At 57.7% G+C, this 19858-nt stretch overlaps 1 protein-coding gene across 1 annotated transcript in view; it reads left to right on the top strand.

The window, feature by feature from the left end:
- The first annotated feature begins 3008 nt into the window (after window positions 1-3008).
- Window positions 3009-19858, top strand: part of PER2 (period circadian regulator 2) — a 30476-nt gene continuing 13626 nt past the window's right edge. Inside the window, exons 1-16 of the mRNA XM_061122615.1 lie at window positions 3009-3045; window positions 3466-3793; window positions 4422-4484; window positions 5417-5571; window positions 7297-7418; window positions 8430-8631; window positions 12245-12296; window positions 13389-13531; window positions 13841-13919; window positions 16207-16313; window positions 16893-17046; window positions 17268-17376; window positions 17945-18070; window positions 18599-18683; window positions 19442-19604; window positions 19690-19817. Coding sequence (XP_060978598.1) covers window positions 3570-3793; window positions 4422-4484; window positions 5417-5571; window positions 7297-7418; window positions 8430-8631; window positions 12245-12296; window positions 13389-13531; window positions 13841-13919; window positions 16207-16313; window positions 16893-17046; window positions 17268-17376; window positions 17945-18070; window positions 18599-18683; window positions 19442-19604; window positions 19690-19817 — 1912 coding nt within the window. The 5' untranslated portion in view covers window positions 3009-3045; window positions 3466-3569. The remainder of the gene's footprint in view (window positions 3046-3465; window positions 3794-4421; window positions 4485-5416; window positions 5572-7296; window positions 7419-8429; window positions 8632-12244; window positions 12297-13388; window positions 13532-13840; window positions 13920-16206; window positions 16314-16892; window positions 17047-17267; window positions 17377-17944; window positions 18071-18598; window positions 18684-19441; window positions 19605-19689; window positions 19818-19858) is intronic.

Raw genomic sequence — 19858 nt, 5'->3', positions numbered from 1 at the left:
GGCCGTGGTCCCAGCTCACCCAGGGGTGTACGCCGCCTCAGATCCAGCTGCCTCACCGGGCCCTTCGGCTGCAGCAGTAGGGGAAGCCGGGGCCCACCTCGTGGTGACCTTGGCACTTCATCCAAGGTCACACGTGTCCAGCAGAGACTCCTCGGGTGTGGGCCCCGCAGTGACCAGGGAGAAGCGAGGCCTGCAGACTTGGGGGAGTGCGGCCGCGGGGCTCTGAGTGAGCACGACCCCGGGGCTCAAGAGCAAGGTCGCACGTCTCCTGTGTGTGGGCCTTTCCTGGTCCCCTTCCTGACTCGCGCCCAGCCACTCCCACGCCTGGAGCCCTGCCCTGCTTCTGTCTCAGCTTCCCTCCTCTGCCCTGCACGCCGTTCCCTCACTCACGTCCTGTTTTCCGCACTAGAAAGTGAGTTCCACGGGGCAAGAAAGTTGTCTGTCCCATTCTCTGTGCTCACCGGCCCCAGCGCTGTAGGCAGAGACGGGCCGGGATCAGCCCTGCAGTGCGCCACCTGTCCTTGCAGTGGCTCCTGTTGTTCTGTGGCCGTCCGTTTATGCCCCGGGGTCTTCCCACAGCAGCGCGCCTGGCTTCCGTCTTTTTACTGGGGGACACCGTATCCCCACACCGTGTGCCAGGCCCTGGGCTACAGCTGGGAGGGACGCGAAGCTCCTACGCCCTGGCGATCTCGGTGACCTTGGGGGGACAGGCCAGGCAGGGGACGCTGAGCCGAAGGGGCCGGGAGAAGGCGGAGCTGCTGGTGCGGGCCATCGGGCCAGCTGCCGGCCGAGTGCTACAGCAGGCGCCAGGCCCCCGAGGTGGGAGCCCAGCCTGGCCCGGGGCGGAGGAGGGCGGGTGACTGCAGGGAGGTCCCGGGAGGCAGCCGAGGTCCTGCCGCGCTGGCGACCCCCATGCAGAGCAGGGCCATGCTCCACGCCCCGGGCAGAGAGGAGCTCAGCTGCCCTGCATGGACCGCAGCAGGGCCAGCTGAGGCTGGGCCTGTCAGGTGGGCCGAGTGGATAGGATGCCAGTGGCTTCCTTGCCAGTGGTCCTTTCCGGGTCTTTCTTCCTACATACCCCACACTCACACCTCTGTGTGTGGATGGAGCAGCTTCCCAGGTGTGAGGAGGGGCCAGGCTGTCAGCACAGCTGGACGTGCCCAGAGCCCCTGCTCCAGGAAGATGTTGGTCCTACGCAGGAGCCCCCCATTGGCCAGTCCAGGATGCTGCCGGCCTTGCCGCCCCTTGGGAGCCTCGTCCTTGGCGTGTTTCCTCGTGTCTCACGAGGCTGAGCGTCTTCCCAGGCCAGTAGCTCTTGCCTGGTGCTTCTCTGTGTGGAAACAGCCTGTTCTTAGTCTTCAGTCTCTCCCCAGATGTTAGCACCTTTCGTTCTTTATCACGTTAGCTAGAACTTCCCTGAATGTTGAAGACCGAGCGGTAGACGTGCTTATTTGTTCCTGACTTTCGCAGCAGAGAGCTGGCGATTGAGGTTCTCGTGATTCGGGGCCAGTAAACAGCAGCCATCTAAAACTACAGTGAGACGCTCTAACAGTCTTCCTCTGTGGCCCTGGTGTCTCCTCTCGGCATGTAAACTTTCTCTTCTGAAGATCTGATATTACAGCAGAGAGGTCCAAGACTAGCGTGACTTAGCGTCCTTCGCAGGAAACTGTTTGCTTTTTCCATGGGTAGAATTTTCTTTTTCCTTGAAAACATCGTTTCATCAAGGCGCAGCTGGGCTCGACTCCTCACGTGATTTTGCTGGGTGCTCAGGGAGCCAGGCACATACAGATCTGTCTTCAGGATGGTTTCCTTCCACGTGTCTCTCTCTGTAGTTTCTGTCTCATCGTTATGGTGTCTTCTGCAGAAACAGCTGTTATCTGCAGGTAAAAAAAGGTGACTTTAACATCAGCCCTTTCCCTGGGCATGTTTAGAACGTTTCTCACTCTCATCCTTCCCACTGCTGAGTCAAAACTTTATCTTTCTGATTCTCTGTTCTAGTGTGACCCTTTCACCGCAGGTTGCAGCTTTAGCTCATCTGTTGTTACATGTTTCATCGAATCCATCATTTCTTGATTTTGTCTGTGATACAGAACCGGCGCTGTCCTAAGCTTCCTTGCTTCCTTGTGCCCTGGAGGTTGTATTTCTGTGGTCTTCATTGCACTTCTTTTCCAAAGCCGCACGTTGGCTCCTTTCTGCTGATTGGTTCGGGAACCAGACAGGGTCTGATCAGACCTGCTGTTTTTGTTTTACAAAGAGTGCTGTGGTTGGATTCTGCGTGGGCCCCATCCTTGGGGAGGAGGGGGCCCTGAATCCAGCGCTGTCTCTTGCTGTGTGTGTGGCCCTGGGCAAGTCACTGCCTGTTTTCCCTGCAACGGGATCCTGGTGCACTGTGGACAGTAACCAAGGGGGTTACCCGAGCCAGCGCGTGCTACGCCCCCCACACTGTCTGCAGAGCCACCATCCGCCAGAGTCCTCTCCCTGTGGCCTCTAGTCCAGGCTCCCGAGCACGGGAAAGCTGAGGGGGCACATTCTGCCCTCCGGGGACACCCCCCCCGCAACGGCACCGCTGCCCGGGCCCTCCAGCTCTCCTGCCACTGCTTGGGGCCAAGGCTGGTCTCTGGGGCCCACGTCTGTGTGTCCCCCCGCCTTCTGGCTTCCTGACCTCCAAGGTCAGGAGGAGAGTGGAGCCTGGGTTTATGCCCTGACCCCCAGGCTGCAGGCTGCCTGGTGCCCCTGCTTCAGTGGCCCCGCTGGCCCCTCCAGGCCCAGCGGGGAGGACAGCCCCTCACACACACACACACTTGGTCGCCCCAGAGCTGCGCATCGTTTGCAGTTTCCTTAACCCTGACCACATCCTCTCGTGCCGGGCCTCCATCCAGCTCTCTACGGGTCTGCAGGAGGGTCTGTGTCCTGCCGGGACCCTGGGGAGGCACCCTCGGGGTCCTGCTTTCACCCCGTGACCTCTTGGTCCCCCGTCCTTAGGCTTCCCATGCAGCCTTCCTGCCCTGGGTCCTCGCTGTCTGTACTCACCCCAGCCTACAACCGGTCAGTCTCTCTCTCCAGCCCCTCTCCTCCCACCTACCCCCCCAGAGCCCCGAAGCAAAACTTGCTGTCCAAATAAACAAACGCAGTTCCCAGAGTCTGCTGCTTCTGACGCATCCGTGGCTCTGCATGGACCCCGCAAGGTGTGGGCCCCACGCTGGCCTCTTATGGACGCCCCCCACCACCGTGAGGGCTCCCACCACCACCACCCCCAGCCTCATTTTCCCCTGAAGCCTTTCCGCCCGCAGCCTGGCTCTGGGTCTCCCCTAACGTGTGATGGCTGAGATTTCTGAGCTCCACTGCACCCCCATCCCCGGGAGGGCCATCAGCAAGGGGGTGTCCGGGGCTGTGGCCGCCCTCACAGTTCAGGGCAGTTGGGGGCCCAGGGCACAGGAGCCACACCGCTGACCCCGCGTCCTCCAGCGAACCTGGAGGAGGCTTCCGACAGGGTGTCCCTCCTGGCGGGCTGCCTGCCCTCGCGTGCCTGACTACAGTCTCTGCTCTGCCAGCTCTGCTCCGGAGCCAGCATGAACGGATGTGCTGACTACACGCCCAGCCCCAGCAATCCCTCCGAGGAGCCCGCGGAGCCCCAGACCAGCCAAGCCGCCCTCCAGGAGGACATGGACATGGGCAGTGGCTCGAGTGGGAACGAGACCAATGAGAACGGCTCGACGGGGCGGGACTCGCAGGGCAGCGACTGTGACGACAGTGGCCGGGAGCTGGGGCTGCTGGTGGGGCCGCGGGCCCAGGGGTGGGTGTGGCTTGTTTTCTCAGAGTCTCACTCGGTGGTAATGGGAGTGCTTTTGCAGTCTTTAAGTCATGATGACCAAGTGTCTCAAGACTTTTGAAAATATTATTAACTCAGTTCAGTTTAGTTCAGTTGCTCAGCTGTGTGCAACTCTTTGCGACCCCATGGACTGCAGCACACCAGGCCTCCCTGTCCATCACCAGCTCCTGGGGCTTGCTCAAACCCATGTCCATTGAGTCAGTGATGCCATCCAACCATCTCATCCTCCGTCTTATTAACGCAGAACAACTAAATTCTCCTGAGGTCTGCCCTTCCTTATAACGGTGACATGGGTGTAGGATTGTGGTAGATGCATAATCTACCCGACAAGATCTCGGGAGGCAGAAGAGTCAGGTAACCCTGCATGATGCTGAGTGGTTTACAGACCATGAACTTGCTACTCTAGCCTAGGGTTTGTATCGCCCAGCACTTCCTTATCTGATATCCAGAGGTTTTCCGTTCGTTTTCTCTTAACCTCGTGTTGTTCCTAATTGACTTGGGCGGTGTGGTCCAGCCTGTCATCCCTGGGTGGATGGGGAGGACGGAGATGGACACGCTCCTCTGAGTTTTCCATTTATTTTTGTTCTTTTAGTCCAGAAACCTTTGGCCTGATGATGGCGAAGTCTGAACACCACCTGTCCACCAGCGGCTGCAGGTAAGGCCAGTTACCACTCCCTCCATTCAGAGCCTTCAGAGAGGTCGAAAGGCTTGTCGTGAGACGAGGTTTTGGGGGTGAAGTGACTGTTTTTGAGCTTCTCTTGGAGCCCGTCAGTCTGAGCAGCGATCCCCTCTGTGAATCCAGCCTCCTCCTTTCAGACGACTGACCCCTCGGTGTACTCCAAGCCCCTGACTGTGCCCCAGGCCTGCAGCTCCTCTGGGTCTGACTTGGCAGGCCTTATCTGCACCTCAGACACGTACCTGGAACATTCCTGACCTCTTTTTTAGGTGTTTGTGACAAACATGTCCTTAATTTCATATTGACAGATGATTTCCCATCACCACTGGGGCAAAATTCAGACCTTAGTCCCAAGCCTGGGAGCGCTATGCCATCACCCCCGAGGCCCAGTCCCATCACTCTCTGGATCCTCTGTCTAAACAGCCTGTCTCCTCTGTCTCTGTTTCCTTGGATTTGAAGATCCTCCTTGTAAACTGCGTCTCCTCTCCTCTCCTCTCTTCTCACTGTTCACATCCTTGTCCCAGGACGCCACCGTTCTGTACCCTGGGGTCTCCCTCACTCACTCCTTCTCTGTCTGAGACCAGAAGGAGGACAGCTCAGCAGTGGGGTGGGCTGGTCGGGCGGTGGGTGGACCACTAGGCCTTGCTGGTAGAGAAGAGCCAGCAGGAAGGATGCCGTCCAGCGTTCACCTGGTTAGAGCACTGCTGCTCCCAGGACGGCCCCTCTCCCTGCGAGCACACAGGAGTGTCTGCAGACAGTGCTGGTTTCACAGCTGGCAGGGCGCCCCTGCAGCCTGCATGCCCACCAAGAACACGCAGACTGCAGGGTCCTCGCGCCCCAGCGGGGAAGCTGGGCCAGAGGCACGGTGAAGGCAGCACTCAGGGTGCTCATGTCCTTCTTCAACTCCGCAGCAGCCAGCAGTCCACCAAAGCCGATGCCCACAAAGAGCTCATCAAAACACTGAAGGAGCTGAAAGTCCACCTCCCCGCGGACAGGAAGGCCAAGGGGAAGGCCAGCACCTTGGCGACCCTCAAGTATGCCCTGAGGAGCGTGAAGCAGGTGAAAGGTAGGTGTTTCTTCCAACCTGTAGCAGTAAGTCTCAGATCTCCCCAGATCAGAGCTTAGACTGGATTGATTTTCTGAAATTCAGTCCTGAAATAGCAGAAGGAAATCACGGAAGTCTGATGAAATAGCAGTTCGTTGAAAACCTCGGTTCATCAGAAGTTTTCTATTATACGTGACTTTTAGAGGAAAGAAAAAAAAAATCAGGTAGAAAACCAGCCAATAAAGAAACCTGTTTATTAATGCAACATGGAGCTTTTGTACCCTGGGCTGGGGTCCTGTCACGTTCCGGAGTGTCCAGCGCCTTCCTGGCTCTGGCCAGAGAGTTCTGATGTGCGTGTGGGCTGAGGCTGTGAGCACCTCCCACACCCAACCCAGCCTGCCGCTGAGGGCTTACCTTTAAAAAGTCATGTGAGGAGATACAAAGAGGGTATTGCCTCATTTTTCTAAGCGTGTTGAGTTTCTCCTGTGGTGGTCTTTCTGCCAGGAAAGCGGGCGGGCAGGCCCCGTGCCCCTTTCCATCCCAGACAGTAACAGCCTGCGTGATCCACATGCCACTTCCCTCTGTGGGTCTGTTCGGATTTTATCATTAGATGGAAGAACACGGCAGAGCTTTCAGAACCGTCAGCAGCAGCGAAGGGTTTCCCTGGTGGCTCAGCAGTAAACAATCCACTTGCAATGCAGGAGATGCGAGGTCGATTCCTGGGTCCTGGGAGGGCATGGCACCCCCCTCCAGTATTCTTGCCTGGAGAATCCCATGAACAGAGGAGCCTGGCGTGCTATAATCCTCAGGGTCACAAAGAATCTGGACACGACTGAAGTGACTGAGCATGCACACAGCAAAATCGGCTGAGGCCTTTACCTGAGCTGGCACGTGCTGGACTCTCCACAGAGGCGGTGTGGGAATTTACTGCAAACACTGCAGGCTCCAGCACGCTTGTGTCCACAAGCTCAGATGCCTTACGTTTCAGTAAATTCCACATCCTATAAATAGCTCCCAGTGAGCTTAGTCTTCCTTCAGCAGCTCTGTGACCTGGCCTTCCACCGAGCCGGTGCCCCTGCCCTGGGTCTCAGGTAACCACAGGTGCCCCTGTTTCCAAGCAGGTAAGGAAAGCGTGACCCGTAAGAGCCGCCAGCGTTCCTAGCCACTGTTCCGCCTGAAGCCCACCCCATGGAGTCCAGGCCCAGGACGCCGCGCCTGGGGTCACCTCTAGGTGGTTTAGCTGCAGAAGTTGGTCAGCCTGGGCTCCGCTCACCTGGGGCCCCTCTGGCAGAGTGGCTTTGTCAGCCTGTACGGGTCCCAGGATGAGTGGTCAGCATCTTCGGTTCTCTTGTGAATACTTTGTTCCCTGGGTTATTTCCATGCCAGTTGTGTTTCTAAGAGTCGAGTCTGTCCAGATGGGAGCGTCCGGTCGCCGGGGGGGTGGGAACAGGGGGCTGTCACATTGTCCTGCCTGGAAACAGCGGTGTGTGATAGCATCACGAAGACAGGCCTGTGGGGGACACAAGCTCAGGTGGACTGTGTGGTCATGTTTCTGAGAAGTTCCTGAGAATGATTTAAAAGATTCGGTGATCAAAGGCCTTCTGATTTTTCAGGGGAAAAAAACCTGGATTTCTGTTTGTTCAGCCTTTACTCTTTGTGTTCTCTGCCCAGTTTCTCACGAGAAGGGCAGAGCCCTCAGGCATGAGTTAGGCACCGCGCTCAGCCCTCCCCGTGGTCTCTCCGCAGCCAACGAGGAGTACTACCAGCTGCTGATGTCCAGCGAGAACCACCCTTGCAGCACCCACGTGCCCTCCTACACCGCGCACGAAATTGAGGGCGTCACCTCCGAGTTCATCGTGAAGAATGTGGTGAGCGCCTGATCCAAGCCCAGAAAGCTCACCTCCGCTGGCCAAGTCTCCCTGGGGGAGCCGGCCGAGCCCTGGCTTCATAGCAGCAGGGCCGCGAGTTTCAGGAAATGGGTTCCTTACTTTAAAAAAAAAAGAGCATAAGTCAGGGATTCAGAAGCAGCGGCCATGTGCCAGCCGGTGCTGCTCTTTGAGGCCGACCCCTCGCAGCCCAGCCGACTCCACCCCACACCTGAGGGTGTGGGAGTGAGCCCCCAAAATGGGGGGCCCCACGTGATGGGGGAAGGGGAAGGACACAAGTAGCCCATAGGTGGGGCCCACCCTGAGGTCGGGGAAGGGGGGTGAGTCACTCCCAGTTCTCAGTCAGGAGAGCAGACTTAAGGGCAGGTGGGGGCCCACAGGTTCCAGAAGCACAGCAGGGCTGGCCTGGAGAAGGAAGGGACTCCTGACTCTCCGAGGTCACTCCCCCAGTGCCCCCGCTGCAGCTTAACCCCGGGGAGCCCCTTATCCCCTGGGGAACCCCAGCCCTGAGCTCAGAGGGCCAGCTGGCCAGGAGAGCCTGAGTTTGGGCCGGGGCGCCACGTAGTCCCCCAGGCAGCCCCTGAGCCCGGGAGAGACATGCGCTGCAAAGGGTTGTGGCTGACAGTCGGGGGGAGCGGGGGTGAGGCCCCTGCCACCTCCCGGTTCACCTGGGTGGGCCGCCAGCAGTGCCATGCCCAAAGACAGGGCGGGCGACGGCTGCAGAGGATTCCCACAGACGGGGTTCTGCTCGGCAGTGGAACCCCATGGGTTTTTCCAAACAGTATCCCACTGGGACTCTGTATATGTGAGAGAAGAAGTCCAGCCACTGTGGTCCGGGCCGGGGAGAGGGGTCCAGAGGCCTCCCCGACCCTTCACTTGTCCTGCTCCCTGCCCGTCCCTCGGCCTGATTCTGGAGGGACCCCAACTCCGGGGGGTGACCTGTCCAGTCCTCTCCTGCCTGGCTTCACCAAAGCCACGTTCTCCGCGTCCCAGGATATGTTTGCGGCCGCTGTGTCCCTGGTGACCGGGAAGATCCTGTACATCTCTGATCAAGTGGCCTCCATCTTTCGCTGTAAGAGGGACACCTTCTACGACGCCAAGTTTGTGGAGTTCTTGGCGCCCCATGACGTGAGCGTGTTCCACAGCTCCACCACGCCGTACAAGCTGCCGCCCTGGAGCGACCGCCGCCAAGCAGGTGAGGGCCCTTCTCCCTGGGCAGCATGGGAGGAGGACTCGGCCCAGCAGGGTGGGGGCCGGGCAGGGTGACCCCTGATGTGGGGCCACTGCCCGCCTTCCCTCCACTGGACTCCACTGCAGTCCCCCAGTGTGCCCTCCCAAAGGGACCGGAGTGTCTGTCCCAGGTGAAAGATTAAAGGTTGTCTGCTCAGAATAATTTAGGGAAAAAGTCCTTGTAGATTTCAGAAAGGGAAAACGGCTTCAGAAGACTTTAAGGGATGTCAGGTGTTTTGGAAAGGAAGGTGATGGAAGCTGAAGTCTGGAGGCGAGGCTACAGGGAGGGGGGGAAGGACAGAGACACATCTGGAAGGCTTCCTGCAGGAGGTGTGGTGATGTCAGCGCAGAGGGGAAGCTCAGCACCTCCACGAGGCTGCTTCGTGAACACAGACCACGCCGTCCTCCCGCTCAGACCCAGCTGGGTGTTCCGGGCTCCGTGGGCTCCAGTCTGCACCACGGCGGCTGCGTGCCCAGGCCCCGGGGCTCCCAGCCCGCCCTACTCTGCTCCTGGCCATGGGCTCTCATGGCCAAGTGTCACGTGTGCTTGTCCTGCAGTGTCTGTCCATCTGCGCCTGGACGGTCATTAGCCCCTCTTTGGGCTCTGAGTTCTCGAAGCTGACATGGACCTGAAGAGGAGAAGCCCCAGGGAGTCAGGAGAAACAAGCAGGAAATGGACGGGACCAGGAGTGCTCCAGACAAGCTGGACCTCGGTCATGATCTCGACCAAGAGCCAGCCCTGGCTGCGTCCCCCAAAACTGACTCCTGTCCTTGACTCCTGGATGAGGTCTCTGCTCTCATCAAGATGCTTCTCCACCCACGTCCACCTCCGCCTGGGCCTCAGGTCCCTCCATGCCGTGGTGCTCCCCTCCCCTGCTTCCGGGCAGCAAGGCCGTACCGTCACTGTCAGAACCCCAGTTCAGCAGCTGTTCCTACATGAGCCCAGACAACCTGGGCCAGAGCACAGTTTGCTCCAAGGTTGACTCATAACGAGGGGACGCTCGCATCACATTTCAGGGGTCGAGCTGTCTGCTTTCTCCTGAAGCCCCAGCCCAGGAACTGTGCAGCCAGATCACTCAAGACTGTGGCCAGTGTTAGGAGGACTGCTCAGCTCTGGGTCACTGCAAGGAGGGAGGGAGCTCTGCGTGTGGGCTCACAGCGTGAACGGGCTGGCACCGTCCCCCTGGGATGCTTGGGGCTGAATCTTTATATGAATAGAAAATAAGGCCTTTCCAGGCCAGTAATTTTATATCATTTTTCCTAACCAGTAATTGTCTACTTTTCCTTGCGTTTTGTTGTTGTTGTCGTTGGTTTCTTTGTTTTGAGTAGAGGAAGCTTTATGAGAACGACCAAATTAAGATTTCTTTTCTTAAATTGTGTTTATTATGAAAACACTGTTCTTTCATCTCTAATGAGATCATCGGGTTGAACTCATATTTTTGCTAGACATTTAAATTTTAAAGTAAGGATTGATGTAAGCTGTGAAATGCCCTGAGTTGCTTCTATTACAAAACAATAGAATGGGAAAGACTAGAGACCTCTTCAAGAAAATGAGAGATACCAAGGGAACATTTCATGCAAAGATGAGCACAATAAAGGACAGAAATGGTATGGACCTAACAGAACCAAAGAATATTAAGAAGAGGCGGCAGGAATACACAGAACTGTACAAAAACGGTCTCAATGATGCGGATAACCATGATGGTGTGATCATTCACCTAGAGCCGGACATTCTGGAGTGTGAAGTCAAGTGGGCCTTAGAAAACATCACTATGAACAAAGTTAATGGAGGTGATGGAATTGCAGCAGAGATTTTTCAAATCCTACAAGATGATGCTGTGAAAGTGCTGCACTCAATATGCTAGCAAATTTAGAAAACACAGCAGTGGCCACAGGACTGGAAAAGGTCAGTTTTCATTCCAATCCCTGAGAAAGGCAGTGCCACAGAATGCTCAGACTACCGCACAGTTGCACTCATTTCACATACTAGCAAGGTAATGTTCAAAATCCTTCAAGCGAGGCTTCAAAAGTATGTGAACCAGTAACTTCTAGATATTCAAGCTGGATTTAGAAAAGGCAGAGGAAGCAGAGATCAAATTGCCAGCATCTTTTGGATCATAGAAAAAGCACGAGAGTTCCAGAACTCTCTGGAACATCTGCTTTATTGACTACACTAAAGCCTTTGACTATGTGGATCACGACAAACTGTGGAAAATTCTTCAAGAGATGGGAATTGCAGACCACCTTACCTGCCTCGTGAGAAATGTGTATGCAGGTCAAGAAGTGACAGAACTAGACATGGAATAATGGAGTGGTTCCAAATTGGGAAAGGAGTACATCAAGGCTGTATGTTGTCAACCTGCTTATTAACTTCTATGGAGAGTACATCATGTGAAATGCCGGGCTGGTTGAAGCTCAAGCTGGAATCAAGATTGTTGGGAGAAATATCAATAACCTCAGATATGTAGATGCCACCACCCTTATGGCAGAAAGTGAAGAGGGACTAAAGAGCCTCTTGATGAAGGTGAAAGAGGAGAGTGAAAAGCCTGGCTTAAAACTCAACATTCAGAAAACTAAGATCATGGCATCTGGTCCCATCCCTTCATGACAAATAGATGGGAAACAATGGAAACAAGGACAGACTTATTTTCCTGAGCTCCAATATCACTGCAGATGGTGACAGCAGTCATGAAATCAAAAGACACTTGCTCCTTGGAGGAAAAGCTGTGACAAACCTAGACAGTGTAATAAAAAGCAGAGTTGTCAGTTCGCCAACACAGGTCCCTATAGTCAAAGCTATGGTTTTCCAGTAATCAGGCACAGATATGAGAGTTGGACCCATAAGGAAAGCTGAGCGCCGAAGAACTGATGTTTTTGTAATACCTGAGAAGACGCTTGAGAGTCCCTTGGACTGCGTGGAGATTAAACCAGTCAATCCTAAAGGAAATCAGTCCTGAATATTCATTGGAAGGACTGATGCTAAAGCTGAAGCTCCAGTACTTTGGCCACCTGATGCGAAGAGCCGACTCATTAGAAAAGACCCTGATGCTGGGAAAGATTGAAGGTGGGAGGAGAAGGAGATGACAGAGGATGAGATGGTTAGATGGCATCACTGACTCAATGGATGTGAGTTTGAGCAAGCTCCCGGAAATGGTGATGGACAGGGAGGCCTGGCGTGCTGCAGTCCGTGGGGTCGCAAAGAGTCAGATAGGACTTAGCAACTGAAGAACAGCAATCCCCCCAGAAATGTTTGGGTTGAGATACTTGGGTGTTTACATGCAAACACTCTGCCCACCAGTGAGTACACGTCCCAAGGTTAAATCTGTCACTAGCTGGTGTGTTTGGGGCAGTGCTGTTAGCACGGCGTGGTTTGGTGAGTGCTCCCTTGTGAACTAGACCTCACCTCGGTCAGGACTGAAGTCAGAGGTCTGTACCCCGAGGGCTCCTCTCCGTGGCAGGTAAACCGGCTTCACACCCTGACTCTCGATTCTCCTGCTCCTGCCTCGTCTGTGGGCAATAAAAGCACCTTCCGGGGTCAGCCGTGTGACGGGCGGAGTGACTGGGACTTTCTCTTTCAGACTCTTTTACTCAAGAATGCATGGAGGAGAAGTCTTTCTTCTGCCGTATCAGGTGAGCCCAGCTCCTGAAGGTGGGGAAGAAGCGGGAGTGCCCTCGCCCCGCCGCCCGCCCAGGCCCCGTTCTCTGGGGCGGAGGCTCAGCAGGGGCACCTCTGCCGCACTGCACGCCTGGTCCTGAAAAGTCCGCCTGAAGACACGCTTCCACAGGCCAAGCCGCTCTGTCTTGTTTCACTTGTTGGCCATGCTGCTCAGCTTGTGCGGCCTTAGTTCCCCGCCCAGGGATCGGACCAGGGCTCTGGCAGTGCAAGCAGTAAGTCCTCATCACTGGCCTGCCAGGGAAGTCCCGAGCCTCTTTTTAAATGTGCTCGGAGAGTTAGGAGAGATGGGTCAACAGTGCGGTGACTGAGCTGCTCCTCATGAAGAACGTCAGCCTGGGCAGCCCAGACTTACAGTCCGTCACCTGGGAAACTGGCCAGCTTCCCCCCGCCCTGGAAAGGCATGAACCCCAGGTTCTGTGAGGACCCCAGAAGCTCGTGTAGCCTTTGGTCTGAGTGTGTTTTCTCAGGGAGAGCCCACAGCTTTCCCCTCAGGTTCTGTGAGGACCCCAGAAGCTCATGAAACCCTTAGTCTAAGTGTATTTTCTCAGGGAGAGCCCATAGGTCTGTGGCCCCAAATCAAGGGACCCGTTGAACATCCGTCTGTAGTGTCAGGAGTGGCCCCAGCAGAGTCGCGTACCCTCAGGAGTTGGGGCCAGGACCCCCTGCACTGGAGCAGCAGCCCTTCCCCCAATTAAAATGCAAACTGCCCCAGAGAAGGGCCCCTGAAGCACTCCCATTGCTCAGGCCAGTGACTGTCTGATGGTCCCCTTGCTGTCCCTGGGCGTCTGAGGGCAAGGACAGAGGAGCAGGGTGGTGGGTCGCAGGCCCTCTTGCAGGCTGGAGGCACAGATCAGAGACCGAGGGAGTGTGCCCGACTTGGCCTGGGTGAGGGGCCCAGTGAGCGGCCTGGCTCGGCTCCGTGGACATCTGTGCAATAAGTAGAGGATGCTGAGACACAGCAGCGCTGCTGGGGGAGAGGTAACCAGCAACAGAGGACGGGTCCTTCTGCCCTAATCCCCGGCCTCTCCTCCCACCCTCCTCTGCAGTGTCGGCAAAAACCACGAGAGCGAGGTCCACTACCACCCGTTCCGCGTGACGCCCTACCTGGCCCAGGTGCGCGAGCGGCAGGGCGCGGAGAGCCAGCTGAGCTGCGTGCTGCTGGCGGAGAGAGTGCACTCGGGCTATGAAGGTAATGCGGGCCAGCCTGCGCCCCGGCTTCCGTCCGCGGCTCAGAGCCGCGTCTGTAAGGCGGGCTCCCGGCCCCCCGCCTCTCCCAGCCCCAGGCAGTCTCCTCTCCCTCCAGATCGGTCGGCACCCACCTGTGTCACTGTAGCCCGTCCACACCCCCTCCCCTGTCGGCCAGAGGCACTAGGCCCTGCATCTCTCGCTGGGTCCAGGCGTGGCTGGACCGTGGGTGCCCTCCCCTTCCCCACCACAAATTATGTTCTAATATAACTACATTCAAGTCAAAAGTCTGTGCAAAATTCTTTTCTTTCAGCCCCTAGAATCCCTCCTGAAAAGAGAATTTTTACGACCACACATTCGCCAAACTGTCTATTCCAGGATGTGGACCAAAGGTAAGCCAGGCAGCAGCCCCCCCATGCTCACCTCCCCCTCCCGCTGCTCTTGGAGTCAGTGCTGTACCCTTCACAGCAGCAGCTTCCCCGCCCCAGACAGTTCGTGTCTCATCACTGTCTTGGTAATTACTTAATAACCAAATAAAGCTGAATGAACTTTCATGATTTTGATGTTGAAGCTATTTAGTTAAGCTCAGGCTGCATGTTATACGTAATAATCAATGAAAACACTCAGCTATACGTAGACAATGAAATAATTATGGAATCACACTAAAACCTCCTAAGGTATGGACGCTACGTAGATGAGGCATGCTGGGGAGCTGGTCATCATTCAAGTTGAGCTTGTCTACATACCCTTGTTTAAACCTTGTTCAAAAGTTGGGCGCACAGGTCAAGGCTGGTGTGGCCAGGGACCACACGCCTGGACGGTGCTAGGACTGAAGCTGAAGGCACCCTGGCAGGGCCCCAGCAGAGGTGCGTCCCCAGCCTGCCTGCCACGGGCCGCTGCGGGGAGCGGCCACCACCGTACCTCTGCCCAGAGCCCTCCCGCGCTCCCCGCCTGGGTCCTCGGTGCAGGGTGCTGTAGTCGGTGCCCGTGGCCCTGCTGGGCTCAGGAGCACTGACCGTTCTGAGGGCTCTGGGTTCACTGGCGTGACTCAGGGTCCCCATGTGGCTTCCTCAGCTCCTAGGCACATGCACGAAGACATACAGGATGCTGCTGCTGCTGCCAGCAGGGCTGGGGAGAAGTCTCCTGGGGAGACCCACAGGGAGCTTGCTGGGCTTTCTGCAGGGTGTCTGTGCAGGGTTAGGCCCCCCACCGCCTGCCCCAGGCCCAGGGACACCAGGTGCCCCCGCCCCTGGCTGCAGGCGGCCTGCTGGGAAGTTCTGCTCTCTGGCAGCCATGCCCATCAGCCTCCCCAGCCCCAGGCTGCTCAGCTGTGCACAACCAGCCACCTGCAGCTTCCAGGAGCAGGTTCCAGGCCCCGCCTCCCTGGGGGACAGGATCCTGGAGGTTGGGGCCTGGGAGCTGCATTTGTGAAGCAATCCCAGAATAGTTTCTATTCCTCCAAAAGCCTAAGCATTCCTGTCTGCAGCCGCCCCAGGTGTTTACTCATTTGTGTGCAGGAGGCCTGGTGAGCTGGTCACTGTGGGCCAAGAGGCTGCAGAGCCTGGCTCAGCAAAGCCCTGCGGACAGTCCAGCCCATGGAGCCCAGGCTGGCCAGGGCTCCTTCCCCCTCCTCCTCCCCTTCCCCTCCTCCTCCCCACTGGACAGGCCTCGACCAGGATGTGCTGTACATCCTGTCCAAAGGAGAATACCAGGCCCAGAACGTGCCCCAGGCAAGGAGGAGGAAATTAAAGAACTCCCACGAGGAAGTTCTCCCCACACAGAACAGGGAGGCTTTGCTCTAAGGGAAGAACAAGCTGCTCCATGTGAGCAGAAGTCAGCTTGAGAAGCAGCTGCTGGGATGAAAGGGGACCGGCCTGAGAAGGGAGACTGAGATGCCGCTCGCAACAGGACCTGAGCCACCAGAGGGTGCTGGACTCACAGAGGGGACGGGACGCACAGAGGCAGGAGGGGGACTGCAGAAGTTCGGTGTAAAACATTGCCCAGAAAGCAAGACAGCTGCACCCAGGGAAGACCTGATGGGCACAGGGCAGGGGCCCAGCCGGCGATGGCGGCTCCTGGGGACCAGACGCAGTGGCCACAGGTAGGGCAGGAGGATGCCTGGAGCTGGGGAGATGCCCACGGGCAGGGCTGCCCTGGTCCAGGCAAACTTGCTTTAGAAAGTCCGTGTCAAGCCACGTCTGGCCAAACTTGCTATTGCTAAGTCACTTCGGTCGTGTCTGACTCTGTGCGACCCCATAGACAGCAGCCCACCAGGCTCCGCCATCCCTGGGATTCTCCAGGCAAGAACACTGGAGTGGGTTGCCATTTCCTTCTGGCCAAACTTAGGACACACTAAAAGGAAAAGATCTTAGAAGAAGAAAACAAAAACGTCATCATGATGGACTCTTTCAGGAAATCAGGTTTCAGCACTGAGCCTGTGACGGGCAGGGCCCTGTAGGACCCAGCTTCTGGTCGCAGACCCTCAGGATGCAGCATGCTTGGTTTGCTAGTTAATGAAAGCCTGACTGTTGCCTCGTCAGCACCGGTACCCAGATTTGGTCTTTAGGGGACTCAGAGCCGGCCTCGTCCTGGAGATGACGGGCCAGCTGCCGCTCCTGGAGGCCGTGCTCTGGCCGGCGTGCTGAGCACGGCCGTGACCCCGTCCTGCTTGCCTTTCAGGGCCGTCCCTCTCCTGGGCCACCTGCCCCAGGACCTGATCGAGACCCCGCTCCTCGTGCAGCTGCACCCCAGCGACAGGCCGCTGATGCTCGCCATCCACAAGAAGAGTAGGTCCCCTCCTTGAAGTCCTTCCTGGGGGCACGGACAAAGCTGGTGCAGTCTGGGGGTGTCTTCCCGAGGTCAGCACCCGCCAGGACTGGTCCCGGGGACTGCGGGCGAGGGCTGCCCCACCGCCTGCCTGAGTCCTGGCACTGTCGGTCGGTCGAGAGTAGCCCACGGCCTGAGTCCTCGGTGTCCTGTTTTGACTGTTGGCTGTGCCAGCAGGCAGGAAGAAAGGAGACAGGGTCAGCTGGTGGGGCGTGGGGGAGTAGGGCGGTTGGCCCAGGCCAGGGGAGTGGATGACCCCGGTCCTACAAGCCCACAGACAGGCGACACTGAGATCCCACTGGGAGAAGACCAGTGAGGCTCGCAGGGGCGTGTGTCCTAAAATCCGCTAGGACACTGCTGCAAGCAGCCCCGCGTGCAGCCTAAGGCAAAACAGAAGGTTCAAAGAGGTGGCTTTGAAGAGGTATTGGTGTCTCCTGAGTTTTCACATGATTCCAAAATCAAGTGCATTTCCATGTGTCTTCTACTGCAAGCACCAGCTGCATTTGTTCACATCCTGAACTCTGTTCTCCCTCCCCTAGTCGTGCAGTCCGGGGGGCAGCCCTTCGACTACTCCCCGCTCCGTTTCCGTGCCCGAAACGGGGAGTACATCACGCTGGACACCAGCTGGTCCAGCTTCATCAACCCCTGGAGCAGGAAGATCTCCTTCATCATTGGGAGACACAGAGTGAGGGTGTGAGTGCTCCCAGGGCCTGGGGCGGTGAGGGAGCTGGTGGGGGGCCAGACCCAGGTCACCTCCCACCATGGATCTGCCCCCCACCTCCGGTGGGCGGGGCCTCGTTCAGGGGGACAGTGAGTGGGAGGAGGGAGTGAGGAGCGGGCAGGTGGCAGCCTGGGAGGTCTGCAGGGAGGAGAGGCAGGGGCCCGACTCATGGAGACAAATGGAAACCGCGCAGGGGGCCTCTGAACGAGGACGTGTTCTCTGCTCCGCCGGGCCTGGAGGAAAAGGCCCCTCAGCCTGGCGTCCAGGAGCTCACGGAGCAGATCCACCGGCTGCTGCTGCAGGTGGGTGTGCTGCCCCCCGCCCCCCAGACAGCCCGGGGCTGCCCCCAGGCCAGGGCCCACCCTCCTTCCCAGGCCCATCTCCTGCCCCCTGGTGCTGGTGTCCACAACCCGCCCCCCCGGGCAAGTGGCTGGAGGGTGTGGTCCTCATGGGTGGAGGTGGGTGAGAGTGTCCCTCCAACTTGGGAAGCCAAGCTGGCCCCAGGGGACTGGAGAAACCCCCTCCCATCCTTAGGGACACAGCCCTCAGGAAGAATCCCTGTGAGCACGTGGGCCCCAGGGGAGCGACTTCCTGCTTCTCGGTTCCCAGGGGCTGGGGGTGCTGTCAGGCACCTTGTTTTGTCTCTGAACCCCGTGGCCATGGATTCCCTGGGGACTGGGATCCAGGCCCGGCCCCATGGCTGGAGGCGGGGAGCCCGCTGCCGCCCAACCCTGGGTCCGAGCCCGGCCCCACCTGGTGCCCCCCGAGGACCGCCCCCCCGTCCCCTGCCAGCAGGTTACGGCCTCTCTGAGATTCGGTGGGGGGGCCACACCCCACCTGTCCAGACTCCTCCTGCCACTGTCTCCGCAGCCCGTGCCCCACAGCGGCTCCAGCGGCTACGGGAGCCTGGGCAGCAACGGGTCCCATGAGCATCTCATGAGCCAGACATCCTCCAGCGACAGCGCCGGCCAGGAGGACCCCCGCCGGAGGAGAGCTGTACGTGCCCCGAGGTCCCCCTCTGCCCATCACCTGTGACGCGGGTGACCATGTGCTCTGAGACCAGTCCTCGCTGGGGCCAAGCCTGTCCGACCTCAGCTGCTTCTGGCTGCTCTAAACTCAGCTCACCTGGGACTCACTCTCTAGCCTTGAAAGGGTGGGAGCAGCTGCAAGCTGTGGCTACAGGTTTGGGTGAGAACTATTTAAAGCAGGCAATCAGACAAAAGTGAAGATCAAACTGAAGGATTAGGGTTAGAAAGAAGAAAGTATAACCTAACGTTCAGATAAAACTGAAGATCAAACTGAAGGATTAGGATTAAAAAGAAGAAAGAGTAGCCTAACATTCACTTTATTTCTTATTATTCTTCAGAATCGTAAAATCTGCTTTGTTTGGGTCTCAGATCTCATTTTGAACTTGCTTCTCTGTTCCTGGGGTTAGTTGGGATTTTCTTTCTCAGCCTGTAGGGCACAGGTTGCAGGCTCTCCTGGGGTGAATAATGTGTTCATTTGTTTTTGTTTTTCTTCAAGGAAATTTGTAAAAATGGTAACAAGGCCAAAAGCAAAATTCATTACCCTGATGAATGTGGAGAACAAAAGAGCAAGCCTGCTTCAGGTACCAAGTGATCCAGCATTTCCTTAGTGAGGCTTCAGCGTGGCAAGACAGGGAGGCGGGTGTGACTCAAGCTCTGGATGCAGGGAATTTCCCCTTTGAGTTGGGCCATTCGCTTCTGTGCTGACACGGGGCTCAGCCTGGGGTCCACACCACAGCCCCTGTCTCGGGGGCCTGGCCCCCGGAGGCCCACGAGGTGTAGCCAGGTGTGCGCCTCTGCCCCACGACCCCTCGTCCCACTCTGCAGAGTGGCCCTGAGCCACGTGAGCAGATGCTTGCCCGGGGGCTGCCCAGCTGTCCCGCAGACAGTCCAGGCCCAGCTGCCTGAGGTGGGGGTGCCGGCTCTGCTCCTGGGCGCCCCACCCTGCACCCCAGGCCTGATCCCGCTCACCACGTGGCGAGTCACGTTGGAAGAGACCAAACCTTCCAAGGCCAGGAATATCGATGGACCACAAAGCTCCTGTGATCTTCAGGGGTTCAAGTAGGAATTGGCCTTTCCCACTGCTGAGTCCCTGAACCTGGGGACAGCCCTGACCAAGTGGGGATGAGAGAGCTCCCTCCGCTGGCCCGGCGGGGTGACCTGAATCCCAGGCTGGCCTGGCAGGGTGGCATGAATCCCAGGCTGGCCCGGGGTCTCTGTGTCTTTGAGGCACTTGCTGAGCCCCGGTCTTCTCTTTCAGTAGAATTGAAATGCTTTGTAACCTTAGAGTGGGCACTGGGGGAAACAGGTATTAATGGAAAGAATGATGTTGTTGCTCCAGAAATGCAGAGCGGTTCCCCGACTCTGATGAAAGCTGCTGCGGCTGTGGAGAAGGACAGCTCCAGGGCCAGCCTGCCCGAGGTCAGCCCTCCCAAGGAGCTGGCCTGCAGGGACCCGCCGGCCGGCTCCTACCAGCAGATCAGCTGCCTGGACAGCGTCATCAGGTGCGGCCCTTCTGGCCTCCCTCCCCACCAGCGGCGCCCGCGGTCGGACTCTCGGTTACATGAAGCCCTTTCCGACCCCCCGCAGGTACCTGGCGAGCTGCAGCGAGGCGGCCACCCTGAAGAGGAAGTGCGAGTCCCCTGCGAGCCTCGCCACGCCCCAGGCCAGTGACAAGCGCCAGGCCCTCGCTGCGGGCCCCGGGCTGCACGCCGCAGGTACCGTGTCTGCTTGAGCTGTACCCATCCCTTACCCCTCT

This window comes from Dama dama, chromosome 20 (assembly GCF_033118175.1).
Source record: "Dama dama isolate Ldn47 chromosome 20, ASM3311817v1, whole genome shotgun sequence".
NCBI lineage: Eukaryota > Metazoa > Chordata > Mammalia > Artiodactyla > Cervidae > Dama > Dama dama.
The sequence above is the reverse complement of the archived record's forward strand: the minus strand, read 5'-3'. Positions and strand labels throughout refer to the sequence as shown.